The 21779-nt window shown below is 40.0% G+C and overlaps 1 protein-coding gene across 4 annotated transcripts in view; it reads left to right on the forward strand.

Moving 5' to 3' along the window:
• The window catches only part of GALNT1 (polypeptide N-acetylgalactosaminyltransferase 1), a 122838-nt gene that overhangs the window by 38498 nt on the left and 62561 nt on the right, over positions 1-21779 (forward strand). For 3 of the 4 annotated variants that reach the window (XM_053913455.2, XM_053913453.1, XM_053913454.1), the window contains exon 2: positions 18242-18485. In XM_053913455.2, the coding sequence (XP_053769430.1) occupies positions 18347-18485 (139 nt within the window). In that variant the 5' untranslated portion in view covers positions 18242-18346. Of the gene's footprint in view, positions 1-4925; positions 4981-18241; positions 18486-21779 lie in introns of all 4 variants that reach the window. The other variant, XM_071219541.1, reaches the window with a different exon arrangement.

The following is a 21779-nucleotide window of genomic DNA, read 5'->3' on the forward strand; positions in this document are numbered from 1 at the left end:
CATAAGTTTCTTTGCTCTCCTTTTGGGACTCCAGTTTCCCACGTGTTAAACTTAATGGTATTGTATCATTGCTCATTGAGGCTCTCTGTTCGTTAAAGATTTTTTCTTTTCCATCAAATCTGTAGATTGGATCATATGTTTTTGATCAGTTTTTTAAGTGGTCTGTAATCTGCTGTTAAACTTGCCAGGTGAATTTTCCACTTCAGACTGTGTATTTTTGTGGTGTTCCTGGTCCTATATGGTTCCTTTTTATAGTATTTATTTGGCTGGCGAGAGCCCCCTCTCTTACTTAGTCAAGTTCTCGAACGCATTTACAGTAGCTGCTTTGTTGCCCTCACCTAATTCCAGCGCCAGGATCACCTTGTGTTCTGGAGGTGTTGAGTGCTTTCTTCCTTGACTGTGGATCTCATTTTCCTGTTTATTTTCCTGTCTAGTAATTTTTTATGGTAAACTGGAAACTGTGGTAGATGTGTGTTGATTCTTTGTTGTTCTAGCAGGCAGTTACCTCACTAGACTTAAACTCCAAACTCTGTTTTCCCTGCATTTGGGCAACAGCTGATATCTTTGTTCAGTTCTTTCAAGCATCTAGCTATTGCCTTTGGGGCCCTGGACTCTCTCCTTTGTTGTATGCTTCAAAGCTCAGCTAAGGACTGTAGAAGAGTTTATAAACATGTATTTTGCAGTTTCCTATTTTCTAGGATTTCCCTCCCCATTTTTTGTTTGCTAACTCCAAACTTCATCCTTTGGTGTCTCAACCCAATAAGATTGTGACTTCCTTCTTGAGTTTCAGCTACTCTGAACAATTCAGGCTGGTACCCACCCTCAGCAAGCATATGCAGGGAAATCTCCCCTAGTACAGTTCCACTCTTTCAAAAGGTGGCTTCTCTCTAGTTTCTGCCTTTTGGTTGCTTTTCAGTGCGTTCAAATAGCTGTGTTTATATTTTGACCAGAGTTTACAATCATTGTTCGTAGGTGGGTTAGTCTAGTATATGCTATTCCACCTATGTGTAAGTCTCCCATACTTTCACTTTTTAAAAAGACTGTTCTTTAGAATAAAATTGTGAGTAAGGTACAGAGATTTCCCATATACTTTTTGACCCCATACATGCATAGCCACTGCCATTATAAGTATTACTCACCAGAGTGGCACGTCTTTTTCTTTTAATCAAGGATAATCCTACAATGACATATCATAATCACTCAGTCCATAGTTTTCCCAAGGGTCACTCTTGGTGTTGCACATTCATGGGGTTTAGACCAATGTATAACGACATATAGCCATCATTATAATACCATACAGTGTATTTTCACTAAAAATCCTCTTTGCTCTGCTTACTTATTCTGACCACTACCCCGACTACCACTGATCTTTTCATTGTCACCATAGTCGTGCCTGTTCTGGAGCGTCATATAGTTGGGATCATACAGTATGTAGCCTTTCCAGATTGGCTTCTTTCCACCTACGCATTTACAGTTCCTATCAATTGGTTGCGTCCTGCATGTGCCCCATCTGGGGACTGAACCTGCAACCCAGACTTGTGTCCTCACCGGGAATTGAACTGGCAGCCCTTTGTGGGATAACGCCCAACCAGCTGAGCCACACCGATTAGGGCATAGCTCATTTCCTTTTAATGCTGAATAATATTTCATTGCCTGGATGTACCACAGTCTGTCCATTCACCTACTGAAGGACTCCTTGGTTGCTTCCAAGTTTTGGCCATAAGAATAAAGTTACTGTAAACATCCATGTGCAGGTTTTTATGTGGACATAAGTTTTCAGCTCCCTTGGGTAGATATCAAGGAACATGGTTGCAGGATGGGATGGTAAGCGTTTGTATACATTTGTGAGAAACTGCCAAGCTGTCTTCCAAAGTGCCTGTACCGTTGTGATTCTCGCCAGCAGTGGATGAGAGTTCTTGTCGGAGAAGAAATAGCTCCGCACAAGCTTTTGGTGCTGTCAGTGTTCCGGGTTTGGCTCTTCTAATAGGTGTGTAATGGTATTTTATTGTTTTAATCTGCATTTTCCTGATGACATATGCCATGGAGTATCTTCTCATATGCTTATTTGCCATCTGTGTTTTCCTTGGTGAGGTTGATTTCACTTTTAACTTTTCTGAATCCTTATGTGTTTCGTGTTTGTCTCATAAATAGCATATAGCTTTTATTTTAAAAGATCCAGTCTGAGATTTTATCTTTTAATGGATACTTATGTTTTGAAATTTAGTCCCGTTCTTTGTGTGCTTTCTATATATGTGGTTTTTCTGAGTTTCAATTTCCTTCTCATTTTCTTGTGAATTGATTTTCTTATTCCTCCTTTTTTCAACTCCTTTTTTCCTTTTTCAAAGGAAATTGTCTTTACTTAATTGGTTGTTACCTTTAAGTTTTTAATAATATTTAATCTTAAAAGGTCTAAGTAAGTATTTCTACCCTATACCTAAACTCAGCAACTTTAAAATGCTTTAATTTCAGTTACCTTTATTCCTTCTTACATGGTATTGTTTTCTGGTACTTTGTATTCATTTAACAAATAATTGTTAAACTCTTCTGCCATATGTCAGGTACTGTTCCAGGTGTTGTAGTAATAGAATTAAACAAAATGAAGTCTCTGGACTCATGAAGCTTACAAGATAATAAACGGATTAACATACATTATGGTGTAAATTAGTGTTTGGTACTAGAATAGAAAGTAAACATTAGGAAACTATAAAGAATGATGTTGGGGTGGAGATCCTGTTTTGTTTATGTTTCTGCTGTCTTCAGATAATTCATAGGTTTTTAGGGCTCAAGTATGAAAAATATAATTCCCATGCTGGAGGGGCTCGTGGTGGGTGAAGCTTTACAACTGGCAAATTTCTAAGGAGGGTGTGTAGAGTGTCAGGCACCTGAAGCAGATCCAAGGCAGAGTGGGATGAGCTGGAAAAGAAGACTGACGCCTGATCAGAGTAGTCGAAGAACAGGAAATGACCCTGGGAGCCAAGACAAGAAGAGGTTATATTTTATTTATAGCATGCATATTTCAAAAATAATTTAGTAGGCTGAGATATCAAGTGGAAAGAGCCAGAGAAAGTGATTGGTGTTGGTAGGTAGGACATCACAATGACTTCATCAACAGACAGTTTCCATGAGGTGAAAGTAGACTACACCGAGTAGAGGAGTTAAGAAATTACGGACAGAATAAGACTATTTGTTCAGAAGGTGGTAAAAAGGAGAGTGATAATTTGAGGGGAAGAGGGCAGCGTTAGAATTCAGGGCTAAAGTAGGTGTTTTGGGCAAAAATACAGAACAAAACCTTGGAGACTTGGGGGTTCCATGGCCAGAAAATAGCATAGGTCCCTGGCCTTGAGGAGGTTCCTGCCTGATGCTTTTCTTGCCAGAAACTGCTCCCCAAGACCCCTGGGTTTTCCATTGTGGCTGGTGGCAATATATTTCCTAGTGTCTGAATACTGAAACCACAGTGCTCTGTTGTGATATTTGGCATTTATATTGAAGTGATAAAAGTAAAAACATGGGTGAACTTCCCATGACCATTGCTCTTCAAACTCCTTAGAGCCGGAGTTGAGATTCGCCCTGTTCTGAACTCACCCCTCAGCAGTCTCTCTCAGGCTTTCTGTTTGCTGTCCCTAGACAGGCCCTGCATTTTCCTGCCTCCTTATTTTAGCTCACAGTTTGGTCTACTTTAAATATCCTCTTGCCTTTTTATAACTCAAATCAGTTCCCCAGTCGCTCTGCCTACCACCTCCTCTCCTTTGTGCACATAGCTTCTTACAACTTGGCACCTGGTGCAAAGACACAAAAGCATTTTTTAAACTGTAAAGTGCCACACAAACTTGCCTTGTTTTCTCTCCCCTAAACTGCAAGCTTGTTGAGGACAGGGACCTAGGTCTTCTTCATAGTTATGTACATCAGATTACTTGGCATAGTGTCTTGCACATGTTTGATACTTAAAGTTTGAATGAAGTAGGGATATGTGATTGTGATAGATTAATGCTGTGTCTAAGATGGGCATGTTATGTACCAAGTTCTAGTTCGTAGCTATTAAATTTTCACCAAAATTCTGCTGCTTTGCATATCTCTTCTAAAAGTAGACTCCTTAATTTGGATTCTCCACTGATTCACAAATCATTTTTTTTTCTTCAGAGTACATGCCTATCTAAATCAGTAATGGTAGGTTGCAGAGTGGTATATTGGGATGTTTTTGACTATAGTAGCAGAATTAACGAAACAATGCAGGCTGTATCAACTCACCTAACAAGAAGTACAGACAATAGGAGATTTCAGGGTTTGTCTGCTCGGTGACTCCATGATACCATCAAGGCCCCATGCGCTTTCCATGTTTTCAGTTGGCCATCCTCAGCATGTTAGTTTCTCCCATGACCTCAGGATGGCTGCAGCACTTCTATGTATCCTGCACAAACAATATCCAGAGGTGGAAAAGTCTAGTTTCTCCTTCAGCATCTCTATGAGGGAGCATAACGTTTCCTGAATGCTTCCCAACAGATACCCCCTTAGGTCCATTGGTTGAAATTTGGTCATGTGCACTGGCTAGAAGAATGATCATTTGAGTTCATTTGGAGGTCCAGTGCCTTGAAAAACGTAGTGTCTGAGGGTGGGATAAGGAGCAAACAATACCTGCCACACCTGCTGTTTATGTGTCTGGCTTGCTAATCTGGCAAGTTGATATCCTCATAGATTTATAAGAGGAGGCTCAATTCCCATTGAGCTTGGTGTTGGTTCTGGTAGTACTTTATTCGTTGACTCACTCATTCATAAGTAAACATTAACTGAACACGTTGTGTGCCAGGTACTGTGCTCAGCACTGGGCAGTGGCAGTTGGCCTATTGTCCAATGGAGTAGGGGACTGGGCTAAGGGGGGAGGACAGAGTTATTCCGTAAAATCTGATTATAGGAAATTTATTTTTTAACAGGAGATGTGGGACATATGGATTTGGGATATGAATTCATTTGAAAAACCACTTTGGGGTAAGTTGGTAGCCAGGAATGAATGACTTCAGGGTTCCACTTTTTTTACATTGGGGTTGGTTCTTACAGCTCCAGAGGTTTCAAACTTTTGTTGATTGGACTTTATATCTCATGTACACACAAGAAAATGGTTTGTCCTAAAATTCCATTTTAGTAATTTGAGAAATGTAACTACCAAGGATAGGCCAGTACTAATTAAATAGTGCATTTACTTCTCATTAGAGAGGTTAATTTGAAGGTTAAATGAAGAACAGGTTCAGAAATAAAAAGACACTGATTATATAAGGTTTAACCTGCTTGACTTCACCCAATAATCCTGTCAGGTGGACTAGTGATCACTATAGAGCCAGTGTTGAAGATACTGGTTGAAGTTCATCTCTTTTCAGTACTCCCAACGGTTGAGTTCTCATTGCATCAGTACAAATATAAGAGGTTCCCAGATTTTCACTCCATCTAAGAAAGCGCCTCTAGAAATACTATTCAATATTACTGTGTACTGTGGCATCTGAGTGTGTTGTGTATTACCCATTTAATTTTGTATCATGGGACTATAAGGTGGGTATGTTTTTGTATTTAGAGGAATGAAGAGGCCCATGTTTATAGGATCATGTAACTAATATGTGTTAGAATTGAAATTTGAACCCAAATTTTAATTTCAGCATTTGATCTACCGTATTTTTCGGACTATAAGACTCACCGGACCATAAGACGTGCCTAGGTTTTAGAGGAAAATAGGAAAAAAAAAAAAAAAAACCCGTTCCACTGCCCCTCCCCTGCCCCCCTTCCAGTGGGCCAGGTAAGCTACATTCGGACTATAGGACACACCCCCATTTTCCTCCCAAATTTGGGGAGGGGAGTGCATCTTATAGTCTGAAAAATACAGTAATAAACACTCACTCCTGTTTCAATATGCTGATTGTGTAGGGACTTCCCAAGGTTGAGCCCTCAGGTTCAGTGATTGGCTCAAGTCATAATAATGGCTAAGATTTATTACATCAAAAGGATGCAAAGCAGTATTAACAAAGGAAAAAGTGCTGGGGGTGATGACTGGAGGAAACCAGGCACAAGCTTCCAAAGAGTCCTCTCCCAGTGGAGTCCCTCAGGATGTGCCTTAGTCCTCCAGCAGTGAATTGTGACAGCGCATGTGAAGCGGCATCAACTAGGGAAAGTCATTAGACTCATTGCCAGCGTTTTTATTAGGGTGTGTGATGGAGGCATCCTCTGCCCAACATGTATAAAAACTTCAGGCTCCAAGAAGGAAAGCTGGTGTTTTGCATAAATCATACTGTTTGTACAGACAATTTAGGCACAGTGAGGCACACTTATCATTTAGGGTAAGTTTTATATCCGAATTGGGAACTGTTTATTATTCAAGTTCCCAGATGCCAGTCAAGGGCCAGCCTTGCAACCAGGTCTTTCTAAGGATAGCAGTCTCAGGTCTACTGTGTTAACTTTTATTTTAAGAGAGAGATCAGTTTTGTTGTTCCACTTATTTCTGCCTTCATTGGTTGATTCTTGTATGTGCCCTGACTGGGGATCGAGCCTGCAACCTTGGCAAATCGGGACAATGCTCTAACCAACTGAGATACCCAGCCAGGGCCTGTGTTAACTTTTATCCTACACACTGATTTATTCATTTAAGGAGATTGTGATTATGATCATTTAGCTTCTGGAAAATGAGAGAAGTAGGTAATGGCCAACAAAATTCTTTAGTGGTGTTTGTTTTGCGGATCTCGTGATTGCCCACTAGTTTGATTTGCTGGAAGGACTCATACACCTCAGCGTAATGTTGTACTCAAGGTTAAGGTTTATTACAGCAAAGGTTACAATGCAGGAACAGAAGGAAAAAGATATGTATAGGTGCTAGAGAAATGCTAGAGAAATCTAGCATAGACTTATAAGTCTTTCCACTACGAGAATTACATGGACCTAATTTCCTCTCTAGCTGTGAATGATAGATACACGTACATGTCTCTCCTTGTAGAAGCACATGAGTGTTCAGTCCCGAGTTCTTATAGGAAGCTTATTACACAGGCGCATTTCTGCCATATGGCCAGCCCTGGTAACTGAAACTTAGAACCCAGAAAAGATGACAGGTACACATCATAAATCTTGATGATTCCTTTAAGCAATGCTAACATCCTGGTCCATCCTGACCCACTGCCTCTGATATCCTTAACCAGTGACTGTGAACGTTTCAGGAGTTTAGTTCTCAGAGTTTGGCCAGCTTTCGTTGCTATGGCTCCAGGCATTCCCCCCAGAGATTAGCAAGGACTGAGTAAAAGAGACCTGCTGTGTTAACTCCTTCCTCACAGTATCCTACCTGAAATGATGTTGCACTCACTGAGTGTAGTGTTTAGTGCCGATATATTCTTTAGAATATGATATTCTAAACTTAGCAAAATAATTGATAGAAGAAATAGTTGACAAATTTCACTTCTCTGAAGGGGGAGTTTGTAGATTATTTTCTTTTATGGGTTTATATAATGGTGACTTTGGGATTTCCCATTTTTGTCCAAAACCATTTGTGTTCTATCCAGGTGTATGTTATGTCAAGGAACAAAACAGAAATATGAACTTAAAACAGATCAAGATATTAGACAAAATTAACCTTCACTTCATGAAGGCCTTCCTCGTGAGGAACTTTTAAACAGAATGGATCTCTTTTTTACAGAATTTGCAGACTTACAGATATGCCAGTTTTGCAAAAATAAAATAACCCATAGTTTAAAAATTGCCTGATTTCAGAATTTGAAGCCAATTTCTACCACTTTATTTTTTGCCATTTGAAACCTGCTTTATATTAGACCAAAAAGAAAGACGAAGTATATGGGAAAAGTTCCATGCTTGGAAATGAGAAGCTTGGTGTTAATAAAGTTAAGTAGGTTTCCTTATTGCAGAACTTCATAGAAACTTCACTGCGATAATATACAGTATGAATCTTCCAGGGCAAAGAGAGCATATGACATTCCCCCAACTTATTTCAGCGCAGACTTTCTGCAGTGAGGACGCCCAGGTTTGGGTCCTGCAGGAAACGGTAAGAAAACAGAGGTACAAGGGGAAGCCCTAAGGGGTTTTAGGTAGAGGAGAGACAGAAAACAACTATAGAAAAATTTTACTTTACAGAAAACCTTGCACTAAAAAGTTTAGTATCTTCTACTGCCTTCTGATAAAACCTGTTTAGAAACTTCCCTATCCGGATGTCTTCTTCCTGCCAAGTTTCCTGTACTGATGTCTCTCTTATAATATGAATGGCGTGTCTCAGACTGGTGATTAACGGTGAGATAAGAGCTCCTGCGGTGCGGATCACTGGCTTTCTGCTTGTGCCATGCACAGCGTCTGACACGGCATCAAGCACACAGTTGGCCAGGACTCAGCTAGTAATCCAGAGAGACAGTAGTTAGTTGTGACTCTAAAGTCCTGAAACTTTTTTAAGGAACACAGTATAGTAGACATAGAAGTTATTTTGTAAATGATGTTTTGAAAAACATTTTTTGAACTTAACTATTAAGATTGAGTTTAATTCTTTCCTTAGCACCAGCTCTTTAAAACTGATCCTTCTGATTTTTTAAATTTATTTTCTCAGAATAGTAGAATTGTCCACCATCATCATAGTAGACAGTTTTAACTACTAATTTCTTTTGTAGTGGTCATTTTTAAATGGTCATTATTGCTAAGGAAGGCAAGTAGGTCAAGATTAGCCAAGGCGTTCCTCAAGAAGTAGAGAAAGGTGAAAAGGCTTGCTTTACCATATATCAGGAATTGTTGTAAAGCGATAATAATTGACCTCCATGTGGTGTGGAGATAGCTGGACCCATGGAACTGAGTGGAGAACCCTGGACACGCCGTCGGTGACAAAGCTGGCATCGCACACCATTAGGGAAAGGGTGACCTTTCCGTAAATAGTCCTGCAGCAGTTGGTTAGCCACATGGAAGAAAATGACACTGAATCTCTACTTAAAGCTGAAGTGTGAAACTTTAAAATAGTTTCTAGATAGAGAATTTAAGACTTAGAAAATGTGAACCATAAAGGACAGCTCTTATTAGGAAGAGAAGCTTTAAACTGGGGAAAGATACTTGTACTAACACAAGATTATAATCCAGATTGTAGAGAAAGCTTTACAAACCAATAGGAAAAAGACAAAACAACCCACTTAGTAGAAAAGTGAACTAGACTTAAATAGGCAGAATAAATAGAATGCCCAGTAAAGTCAGAGATGGTGGGGAAATGCAAATTAAAGTGCATAACTGGGGGCTGGGGTGTAGAGGGATAGGGCAAAAAATATATAAAAGAAAAACCTCATGGACACAGACAAGAGTGTCATTGCTGTGGGGAGGAGGGTTTGGGGGATAAAAGGTGATGGACGGAGACTTGGGGTGGTGAACACACAACACAGTGTACACATGAGGTGTTGTAGAATTGTGCACTGAGACCTACATAATTTTGTAACCAGTGCCACCCCAATAAATCAATCAAAAGGAAAAAAAAATACATGAAGATACCAATTACACTCCCACCGGATTGTCAAAGAAAAAAAAGTTTGACATCACTAAGTGTTGCCACAGATATAACACATCCAGAGCTCTCATTTTGTTTTACTTCAACCACCTGGGAAAACAAATCAGTCATAGTTGGTCATGTTTAAAATATGCATACCCTATGACCTAATACCCCTAAGGATATACTCTAAATCAGGGCTCACAGTTAAGGTTTTTCAACATTTTTAAGTGGTTAAAAATTTTAAGTAATATTTTATAATTTGTGATGTAAAAATTACATGACAATCAAATTCCAGTGCCTGTAAATAAAGTTCTGTTGAAATATTGTTACATTAACTTGTTTACACATCATTTACGCTGCTTATGTGGTACCAGAGTTCAGTGGTTGCAACAGAGATGTCTCTCAGAGCCTGAAATATTTACCATCTGACCTTTCGCAGAAGACATTTACTGACCCCTGACGTAAATAAATACACAGTCATACCTCAGTACTAATCAGCTTCAGAACTCACCAACCCCTGTACTCATTGCATTTTGACGAGAAAAAATGTTTCAGCGCTCCGTGCTTGCTCGGGACTCATGGCACTTGCTAGAACTTGTTTGAGTTGGTTTTGGTATTCATCAGTTTTGGCACTCATCTCAAGTTCCGGAATGAATTAACAACGAGTACCAAGATACTACTGGATTTCCACGTGTACCAGGAAGTATGTTCAGGAATATTCACAGCAGTACTGCTTGTAATAACAGAAGCCTATAAAGAACCAAATATCCATTAAGAGTAGAATAGATAAACTGTGGTATGCTTAGCCGATGGAATACTATTCAGTAGTGAAAATGAATTAACTACAACCATATGCAACATATGGGTGGATCTCAGGAACACAGTGTTGGGGGAAAAGCAAGTCTCGGATTTTTATATTTATAAGCAGTTCAGAAACAAATGTAAACAAGGCATTGTTAAGGATACCAGTGAGGTAAAACTATCAGAAAAAGATAGAATAAGTTTAGAATAGAGGTTGCCATTGGAGAGCTAGGGAAGAAGTGGATTGGAGAGGGAACATGCAAGGTGATGTTCTTTATTTTTCAGTGGCTGGTGGATAGGTGTTGTGTTGCGATCCTTTCTTTCTTTTCCTTTTTTAAAAAGGATTTTATTTATTTTTAGAGAGAGGGGAAGGGAGGAGAGAAGGAGGGAGAGAAACATCAGTGTGTGGTTGCCTCTCACGTGCCCCCTACTGAGTACCTGGCCCACAACCAGGCATGTGCCCTGACTGGGAATTGAACCAGTGACCCTTTGTTTCACAGGCCAGCACTCAGTCTGCTGAGCCACACCAGTCAGGGCTGAACTTTATTTCTATGGTGAGTTTTATACATAAGATATTTCATATGTTTTGTAATTTAGGGAATTTTGTAATTCAAGTAATGTAGTCTGTCTTATTACGTATAATTGTTTATGACTGGTAGAGGGGAGTCTCATCAGTGGACCAGAACCTGCCTAATTTCACCAACAACACAGGTGGCCAACACAAGGCCCACAAGCAGAATCCGGCCCTCCACCTTGTTTTATCCAGCTGGCACCTTGTCTCTACCCGGCGTCAGCACCGAGCTCCTTGCCCCTCGTTAAGGAGTAGTTACAGCTATACAGTCCTAAAATTACCTTCAGCCCTTCGAAGGCAACCGCGAGGCTGATGTGGCCCCCAGTGAAAATGAGTTTGACACCCTTGCCCTTCAAGTTCCACTTCCTACCCCTCTTGTCCCAGGCATTCTGGTTGTCTCAGGAACCCAATAAAAACTCTCTTATGCAGAAAAGGGGATTAATAGGAGGATTCCTGGGTGCTCACAAAAGCCAAGAAAGAGCCGGGGATTTGGTCACCATGAGGACGCTCTGCTGCTTGTTCTCTGTGTCTCGGCTTGTCCTCATTCTCTTGGACTTCCGGTGGGCTCTGTGTGTCAGGCAGGGTCACAGATTGCTGTCCTACATGCACAGGCTTCCAGCTCTGCGACTCGAGAAACCACGGGATGAGGTCCTGTGGTTGGCCTGGCCGGGTCATCTGACTGTCATGTGGCCAGGGGGCTGAGTCTGTTACCAGAAAAGCCCTTTGGGGAGGGCAGGGAGAGCAAAAGTCAGCATGATGAGGCAGGGAGCCACCTTAGTTTATACCCACTTTATGTCTATTCTTTAAATGTAAGACTATGTGGCATTTTCACATAGCTTTATGAATATCAGGGCTGTTTTGAAGTGACCATTAAGACATTTGGTACTACCTAAGACATGATGTTCGGTGCTTGGGGTAGCAGGAGGGTTAGAAAGGACTGTTGAACATATATTTTTAAAAAAAATTGAAATGCAGCATCACCATGAAGATCTCCTCCACTAATCCTTTATAGTCACACCCATCCCTTTCTTCTCTTCCTGATAAGTGCTTTTAAGATAAAAAATAAGGCAAAATAGATATGACAGATTTGCATTAAAACATAACATTTCTATCCTGAATGAAAGAACACTTAACCCATTGGTAGTAGTAGTTTTAACTATTAGGATTTATAGATGGTTTTGTGTCTGTACTTCTGTGCTTGCCAAGTTCTTTGCACTGAGCATATATAATTGTACTTTATAACTAGAAAAAAATATACAAACCTTTTAAAGGTATTGCTAGAAATTAAGTCAGCTTATTACTTTAGAAAGTGACATTCCACTTAGGATACCAAACATTGAATGCTCTATATTGAAATATGAGCCAATAAATGTTGTAGGAGTCAATACTATTAGTATCCCAAATGATAAGTCTATTCCCCTAAGCTCTGAACTGGGGGTAACACTTGAGAAGTGGAGTTAGGAAAGATCTACATTTGTATGGAATGGGAACATCATTTTGTACAGGGGTTTTGCATTTGGTTTTTGCTAAATTTTTGTCATTAACTCGGGTAGAATAAGAATATACTAATACCTGAAAATTGGGTTTTGCTAGTGAATGAGTCTTCTCAGTGCTAAATTTTAATAATCGACCCAAAGGCAGTGGCAGAAATGTTGGCCTACATACTTTATAGGAAGTGGAGACTATAATATTGAAATTTAAGGTACAGTAGCCATTCTTACCATAGCCACTAGGTAATAGGCCAAAAATAGTTGCTACTTTGTTTTAACAACTGTGGCTGCAGTTATTTTGTGTTCACAGATTTACTTTTGTTGCTGGTATAAGGTGAGACCTAAACCATGTTTCACCATGTGGAAAGGCGTTTGTCCCTGCACCGGTTTTCAACTCTGACTTGGTATAGTGCCTTTCCAGTGTTCCGCATAAGTGCGGGTTTGCCTCTGAGTCCCACGTGGCTATAGGTTCTTCTGCTTTAAAATAAACCCATTTCCCAAAGCTTCATTTGTGTGTTGGTTAGAATTATATTAATTTATAGTTTTGCCTCAATAAAAAAAGTTGTATTAAATTTATAGATTAATTTTGGGAAGAAGCTGGTTTATTTCCTAAAACATGGTGTATCTATCCATGTTGTATTGGATAGAAATTGGGTAAAACAAGATCCTGCTTGTTTGGAGCTCGTGAACCTTTGAGAGATTTTAGCAAAGTTTGAGGTATGAGCCAAGACAGGCCGTTTGTTTGGGTATTCCACTGGAAATGGCTTGGGTGGGCCTGGGAGTTGGGTGGGGTGGGGTCTCAGGGAATCACAGGGCAGGGTGGACAGTGTTAACCAGGTTGATGGAGACTCAGATGTGGCACCTGTCTGCCTGTCTGTGAGGGGAGGGCTGGTAAAGGATCAAAGGCTTCTGTCTGGGAGAAAGCTGCCCCTCTAGCCCTTACTCAGAGCCAGCCAGTTCAGTTCCTCCTCATATGTTCCTGGCATCTTTCAAGCTGCTGCCCCAGCACTGGGGCTCAGAGTAAGTGCATCCAAGTCCATGCATGGGCCCTTTAAGAGGAATACCTGGGACTCCAGAAGTCGTCCTCCTCCCTCAGCTGTAACCCCACTGGTTTTCACAGCCAGAAGTCATGGGGACTTCTCTTTCTGACACTGGAACCCTGGGCCTGGAGGGCCTGATGTTAGAGTAGGACCCCTTGCTCCTCAGGGTAGGGCCTCGCAGCCAAGATACACCTTCTGATTTTTATCATCCACACATGGGCATAGGACCAGTTCATTTCATGTCGCCACCCCTCTCCTTCCAGTAATGTATAATTGATCACTGTGTGTGGCTGCTGCTTCTTTGTATCCTTAGTTATAGGACTTCTGTTCACCAAGATTTCAGGTGTTCCTGAATGATGGTTTTGTATTTTAGTTGTAATTTTGAGGTGCTTGTGGGTGACAGTACCATATGTAACTATCCACTCTCGTGACTGGAAGCCTCCAGAATATGGTGGTGTTAGGAGAGGGGAGATGAGCTCCTCAATGTACCCTAAAGTCTAAAATAAAGCTTTAGGTCCAGGAGAATGGAGCTTTCATTTTCTCCTAAAGGTTCTATTGAGCTGAGACTCTTCTTAGGGCTTGAAATTTATGGAGAGCCTTGGCTAGAAATGTGATGGATAGGGGAAAATAATTATTTAGCCCTAGAAATTGCTGATCAATCTTTGGGAAAACTTGGCATATCACAGGTAAGTAGGATCAGAAGTTTATTGATTTAATTGATCATTGCATTTTGACATTAATTCTGACTTTTATAACTTAAAATAAACAGTTAAATGCATTTCAAATGGAAGCTTTTAATCTATTGTGGTTGAACAAAACTTTTAGTGACTTCCAAGATAAATTATAGAATGTGTCATTTGAGAAAATATACAATTTTACCCACCCCCATATTTATCTGTTTTTTAGTATATTGAGGTTGAATTTATTATACACTGTAATATTCAGCTTTTTAGGTATAGTTTTCTATGTTTAGACAAATGGACATAGTCTTACCATCACAAACAAGATACGGAATGTTTTCATTATCACAAATTCCTTCATACCTCTTTGAGTACAGTCCCCCTACTTTCTCCCCAGCCCCGGGTAACTACTGATCTAATGTGTGTCTGCATAGCTTTGCCTTTGCCAGGATGCCATACAAATGGAATCATATAATATGGTATGCAGCCCTTTGCGACTGAGTACTTTCACTTTTGAGATAATGCTTTTGAGATTCATTCGTATTATTGCGTGCCGATCAAGAGTTTGTTCTTTTTTATTGCTGGTGTGCTGGGTAGTAGTTCACTATATAGATGCACCACAATTTGTTTATCCTTTCAAGTGATGGGCATTTGGAATATTTCCACATATTAAAGATTATGATCAAGCTGCTATAAAGATTTGTGTAGGTCTTTGTATAGACACATGTTTTTCTTTCCTTTCAGTAAAAGCTAGGAATGGGATTGCTGATTTCTCAGGGAAGATACTGCCAAACTGTTTCCCAGGTTGGCTGTATCATTTTGCATTCCCACTGCAATGTATTAGAGTTCCAGTTGCACCAGTTCCTTGCCAGCACTTGCTATTTTCCTTTTTTCTTTTAGATAATTTGTATCAGTGCATAGTGGTGTTTCATTGTGGCTTTAATTTGCAGTTTTGAATAGTTAATGATTTTGAACATTTTGTTGGCTCATTTGCCATCTGCATTGCTCTTTTGGTTCAAACTTTTTTCCCATTTTATTAGAATTTTTTTTATTTTGAAAGTTCGTTATATACTTTATATATGTCATTTATTAGATATGTACTTTGTAAATATTTTCTTTAAAACTGTGATTTTTTATATTCATAACAGTGTGTTTTGAAGAACAGAAGCTTTTAATTATAAAGGCTGTTTTATCGATCTTTTTACAATTTGTTGGGGTTTTTTCCTAAGGAATCTTTGCCTAATCCAGGGTCTCTAAAATTTTTGCTATTTCCTTTACTTTTTCCCGTGTACCTCCTGCATTCTCCATATCCCTCTTCTCTCAAACACCCATACCCCCACTGCATTTCACCTTCAACTTTGGAATCTTAGAAAAATTAAATAGGAGTGAGTGCAGAATCTAAAGATTTACATTTAAGTATTCTGGCCTATAAGCCTTTAAAAAAACACACACACATAGCAGATTTTAGAGAAGATAAAGAAAGCCACATTTGAATCCCAGATATCGCACTGGCAATCAGTCTGTTTGCTTTGCCAATGATCATGAGGAAGCTTTCATATGAGGTAGCTCAGAATATAAATTTATGCATATCTAGCTTCTCTGGAGAGAACTGTTGTTCCATGACACTGTGCATTCTAATGATTTTGAGCCTCCCTTTACCCTAGTTACCATAGTTATCAGTAGTTGCTTATCGTGTGTGACACAATATCAGATGTTGAGTAAGTCTGATTTTGAAGCAAAAATATGATAGTAGCATCGCTGTTCTCACTGCAGTCAGGGAGTATAGGTTTGATGAAGAGGAATATAGGCAAGAGATCAAAGTCCCCAGGGAGATTAGCATAAATAATACTTTAGATTTGAAGTATCCCTTAGTATTTCTTTTTGAACCCTCACCGGAGGACATACTCATTGATTTCAGAGAGGTAGAGAAAGAGAGAAACATTGATGTGAGAGAGAAACATTGGTCGATTGCCTCTGACACTTGCTCTGACCTGGGATCAGGAATCGAACCCGCAACCTTTTTCGCGCACGAAGACACTCTAACCAACTGAGCAGCCTGGCCAGGGCTCCCTTAGTACTTTTGGGGGTGTTTTTTACATCGCTATGCACCTACCTTGGGATGTTGGCAATAACTATTGTATCTTTTTCTTTGAGTGGTTAGATAATCATAATTTACCAAGTGATCCCACTGATCCTTCAAGTACCCACCTGGCGCCACATTTAGTTATTACAGTATTATTGACTATAGGGGCTATGCCATACTTTACATCCCGTGACTGTTTTGTAACCACTAGTTTGTGTTTAATCCCTTCACCCTTATCACCCAACCTCCGAAAGCCCCTCCCCTCCGGCAACTACCAGTTTGGTTTCTGTACCTGAGTCTGTTCTTGTTTTGTTTGTTCTTTTGTTCTTTAGATTCTGCGTTTAAGTGAAATCACATTATTTGTCTTTATCTGACTTATTTCACTTAGCATAATACCCTCTGGGTCCATTCACGCTGTGGCAAATGGTAACATTTCATTATTTTTATGGCCGAGTACTATTCCATTGTATATATGTACCACAACTTTTTTATCCACTTGTCTGCTGAGGAGTACTTGGGTTGCTCTCATCTTGGCTCTTCAAAATAACGCTGCAGTGAACACAGGGATGCTTACCTCATTTCGATTTAGTGGTCTGGGTTTCTCCGAATATGTACCCAGAAGTGGAATTGCTGGGTCATAAAGCAGTTCCACTTTTAATTTTTTGACGAACCTCCATACTGCTTTCCATAGTGGTTGTGCCAATTTGCAGTCCCACCAACAGTGCATGAGGGTTCCCATTTCTCCACTTTGTCTTTTTTGTAGATAAATTCTCTGGCCTGTCCTGAATTTTTCAGGGAAACACATCTGTGCTGCCTGCCTTGGAACTTGCTACATAAAGTTGCCCTTGTAAGGGGCTGCATCATTGAACATCGGCAAGGTCCTTCTGAGCGAAGTGTGTGTTTCCTCCGTCCACCTCCTCTGAATGCACACCTATTCTGAAGGCGCTTGGCCAGTCTTGGCCAGTCACTCCCAATCAGCAGTGACACAGGCCTTTGAGCCTTGCAGTCAGCTGCTCAGTGGATGAGTCGGTGAGGACTCCCGGACTGCCCCAGAGTTTCCCAAGATAAACTCATGTGCCAGAGATGTTTCTAGTCAAACTACCCCAAATGACTTTCCAAATTTGGTGATAGTTCCTCAAGTCATTTTTTCATTATTTTAACAGATAGGGGTGTGGGATGTGGGTGGGAAATAGAAACTAAAGATCGGGGAAGTCTATAAAATTACTGCCAGAGCCAACACTAGGTCTCAGATCTTATGATACCCTTTTTATTTCCAATATAATTTCCATGAGTCTGTTTCTGAATGGCTGGTGACTGTGGCATTTTTGGAATGGGATTCAGTGAGACAGAGGGACAAGAATTAGCCCAGTAAACTGCTATCATACACATGCCTAGGAGAACTGATACTAATCTTTGGGCCTTGGGCCCTGGCTGGTGTGGCTCAGTGGATTGAGTGCCGGCCTGTGAACCAAAGGGTCGCCAGTTTGATTCCCAGTTCAGGGCACATGCCTGGTTGTGGGCCCAGGTCCATGGTAGGAGACAACCACACATTGATGTTTCTCTCCCTCTTTTTCTCCCTTTGCCTCTCTAAAAATAAGTCTTTTTAAAAAATCTCTGGGCCTTGGGAACTGGATGTGAGTGGTTGGAAGGGACTGGGAATCACTGGTTTCTTAAACTCCTGTGGCAGTCAATGGCTTAGCTCTGTCTTAGCATTTAATATAGTAATTGAACAGAAGGCAGTTAAGTCTCATGTGTGTGATGGATAGGAGGTAGTAGCTCGCTGCTGTTTTAATTTGCATTTTCCTAATTACAGTGAGTTGAGCACGTTTGTACATGTTTACTGGCTAGTGAGGTTTATTTTCTGCCAAGTGCCTATTACATCCTTTACTTATTTTCCTGTTGGGTTGTTGTATATTGATTTGTAGGAGTTATTTGTATATTCTTTAATATTGTTAATTTTTATGTATTTTACAAATATTTTTCTAAGTCTGATTTATAAATATATTCTTGATAGTAAAATTTGATAGGCATATTGCTCTTACGATTTTATACATTCTGAATTTTTAAATCTATTTTTTTCTTTTTCTCTCTCTAGGTTATGAATGTGATTTCTGATGAAACTGGATTGGAAATGTTTTCATGATCTTTGTATATTTATATATATATATATTTTAAAATTTTGCATTTGACTTAAAGTGCCATGAGAAAATTTGCATATTGCAAGGTGGTCCTAGCCACCTCCTTGATTTGGGTACTCTTGGATATGTTCCTGCTGCTTTACTTCAGTGAATGCAACAAATGTGATGAAAAAAAGGAGAGAGGACTTCCTGCTGGGGATGGTGAGTGACACTTTATAATAAAACGATCATTTTGATAAGTATTTCACTGGGTTTTTTGTTGTTGTTAACTAATTTGGATACTATAAAATTTTAACATTTTTAGAATAATAGTAATCCCTGCTTTCCTATATATGATGATCACATTTCCAACAATTCTCTAGTGGGTTCTTCCACACAGTTAAAATTATTAAAGTATCATGTATAGAACTGCTAAATTCAATTTTTGTGTTCAGTGTTAAATGGAGTTAATTTTCTGGAATTTATATTACATTACCAAATAATATAAGATATCTCATAGTTGGAACTCTCAAAATTGTACAGATTGGTCCAATGCCATAATGCTGAGTGGAGCATTAAAATAGTGTTTTGGGTATCAAAAGATACTTCTCCTAGCTTCCCATCTAGGCCCTAAGGGGAGGAGTCATGGATAGATGTGCCCTGGAGAATTCTCTTGATGAAAGGAGGAATAATAATGCTGTACCTAGCTCCAGGTAACACTGTTAGGGCGGCTTTTAAGAAAATAAGGCTACAGAATAAGGGCTGCAGTGAGAGCACTAACTACAGTATCTGGTGTAGAAGAGGTAGGAAGCACAAATACGAAGGAGCTAGGCAAGATACACTGACATTTTTGGCAAAGGACGCTAGAAAAACTTAGTTTAAACTCCTTATGTTTTGCAAACAAATGCTGCCTTAGTTATTTTTTAAACATAATGAAAATGACTATGCGTTGTGAGTCAGTAATTCAGCTATTCTTGGCTCTGAACTCTGATTAGTTATAGAATATCTGGCTCTATAGTAATTCTACTTTTAGGAATTATGTATAAATGATCCCCATTTTAACATAAGTTTTATTTGAATAGCCACATTTAAATACCCCTAAAATTTATAATCTAAAATTATTTATTTGTATTGGTAAGTGTTCTTGCTGACTGTAATATTTATAGATGAAATTGTGTAACCAGTTCTCTTTATTTCATTTTGGGACATTTGCCTAACAGTAGGATCAGTCACCAGCACTGGACTCTAGTAATACCTAGGCTAACCCCTAACTTTTAAATTTCACTTTCCCCATAAGTTTTAATAAAATACATTTTTATTCAAAGTCATCCTATTTGCTGACTTTCCTGGCTTACTTTGTGGTCCTCCTGTTTAGTAACTCTGTTTGTTGAATGACAAAGTGCTGCAGCTTGAACTGTAACTCCCTGTCTACATTTAAATCAAAGGGCAGGTTCCACCATTCACCAGTAAGAAACTAGGATATTTTTTCCCTAAGAGAGTAGATTAACTCTCCCCTCACCCCACCTTAATTCACTGCAATTTATAGTGGGAGTTCATGGTATTCTATTCTATCTTACATTAGAAGGCACGGGAGTAAGAAAGAATGGGACCTGCAGTGCATGAAAATCCACTTGGTAAATGTTTTAAAACTGATTTGTGCCGGGCATTGTAATAGGTGCTAATAATAGACACCTATTCAACAGTAACAACACAAAGACAAAATTTCTCCCTTTGGGGAACGTCCAGTCCAATAGGAGAGAAAGAATAATAGTGAAATACTGACATAAATAGCATAGTAGAGATGTGCATAAGAGCAGAAAGGAAGGAATGCCTTGCGGCATCTGGGAGGGTGCAGAACGGAAATATGTTGAAGCTGAGTAATATCAGGGTGAACAGATGTTATTAAGTTTGATGGGCAAGCGGAACACCTTCCAAGCAAAGGAAAGAAGCATGTGCAAGATATCAGCAAGTGTGAGAATAGTGTTGATGGATAGGAGAATGTGAGGAAAGTGCAGATGAGCTTGGAAGGTTAGCAGAGGCCACATCACAAAAGGTCTTTAGGGCATGCAAGGGTTTTAGATTTTGTCCTGTAGGCTGTGGAATGCCATTGAAGGATCTTACACAAGGGAGTAAGTAACCTGCTGGGATCTGGACTTTCAGAAGTTTGGGGGTCACGCGGCCGATGTACTAGAAGAGAATGAGACGGCAGAGATCGGCTGTGAGGTAGTTGTGAAAATTTGGAGAAGTTCTTGGCACCTACACTAAAATGACCCCAGAGGTAGAAAGGAAATAAAATATATGAAAAGTGTGTAAACAGTGGCGTTTACAAAATGTAGTGAGCCATTGAACATAGGTCCAAGATGATTCTTAAGTCTCCCTGTTTGGATGGCTTCATATGAGGTGGGGACCCCCAGAGGCACAGCAGCTTTGGTGACAAGGTGGCTGGATGTGTTGGGTTTGGAATATTTCACTCTGAGGTGCTGGTAGAGATGTTCTGTGGTAGGGAGTGGTTGAGGGTGGGCACATAGGTAGTAGTGGGTTAAGTCTTGTCTGTTCATGCGACCGCACTGGGAGCACATGTAGAGTTAGAAGAGACTGACCCAGTTTTGGAGAGCCCCATGGAGGCTGAGGGAAGGAAGAGAGGCCTCTTAGGAGCTCATAGGTAGAAGGAGAAGCCAGAGTGAGTATGGTCATGGAAACCCTGGAGTGATGTTTGTTCAGAGATTTTACCTGAGAAAAAGACCAGGTGTTCCTGATATGTTTGGAACAGGGTAGCTTCTGACCCTGGGAAGTGCCAATTCAGTACCAGCAGGTTGGAGGTGCCAATGAGTAGTGGAGATGTGTAGCTTATTCTTTCAGGAAGCTTTGATGGGAAGAGAAAAGGGTAGTAAAATAGTTAAAGAAATAGAGCCAGGGTTGGTTTTCTGTGTATTTTTCTTTTATGTAAGTTTAAGGAGAGATTTAAAATATAAGGAAAAGAAGCAATACTTGAAAGAGCAGATATTCAGCAGATGAGACTGTGGTGTCAAAACCGTAAAAAGAGAATTATCCTTGAAGAGGTTTCTAAGGTTAGTACAGATCGAAAACCACTAGTGGGATGAGGATCAAAGAGAAGGGGTAGTTTTTATACGAAGTGCAAAGTAAAGGAGAGATGGGCTGGAAGTCACAACATGGGGCTGTAAGATAGGAAGCATCATTATCTCTGAGGAAAGAAGAATGAACAGTTTTCACAGAAAAGGTGATTAGAGTTAAGTCTGGAGTGTGGAGGAGGAGATAGGACATAAAGAAGCTTTTTAATAGCCTGGGGGTATCAGGATGCTTATAGAACAAACTGAGAGGGATGTCTGTAGTGAGAGAAGGGCTGAGCAGTAAGCCAGAAGAAACAGCTTAACAGAAAGGGTTTGAGAGGCTAACAGTTCCAGATGGGGCCTCAGAGCATGCAGCCTTAAGGGATTTACAGGAAAGAGGGGGGAAATGATTTGGGAAAAGGGGACAGTTGGTGCTAAGGAAGAACAG

The sequence above is a fragment of the Desmodus rotundus genome, chromosome 10, assembly GCF_022682495.2.
Source record: "Desmodus rotundus isolate HL8 chromosome 10, HLdesRot8A.1, whole genome shotgun sequence".
Taxonomy (NCBI): domain Eukaryota; kingdom Metazoa; phylum Chordata; class Mammalia; order Chiroptera; family Phyllostomidae; genus Desmodus; species Desmodus rotundus.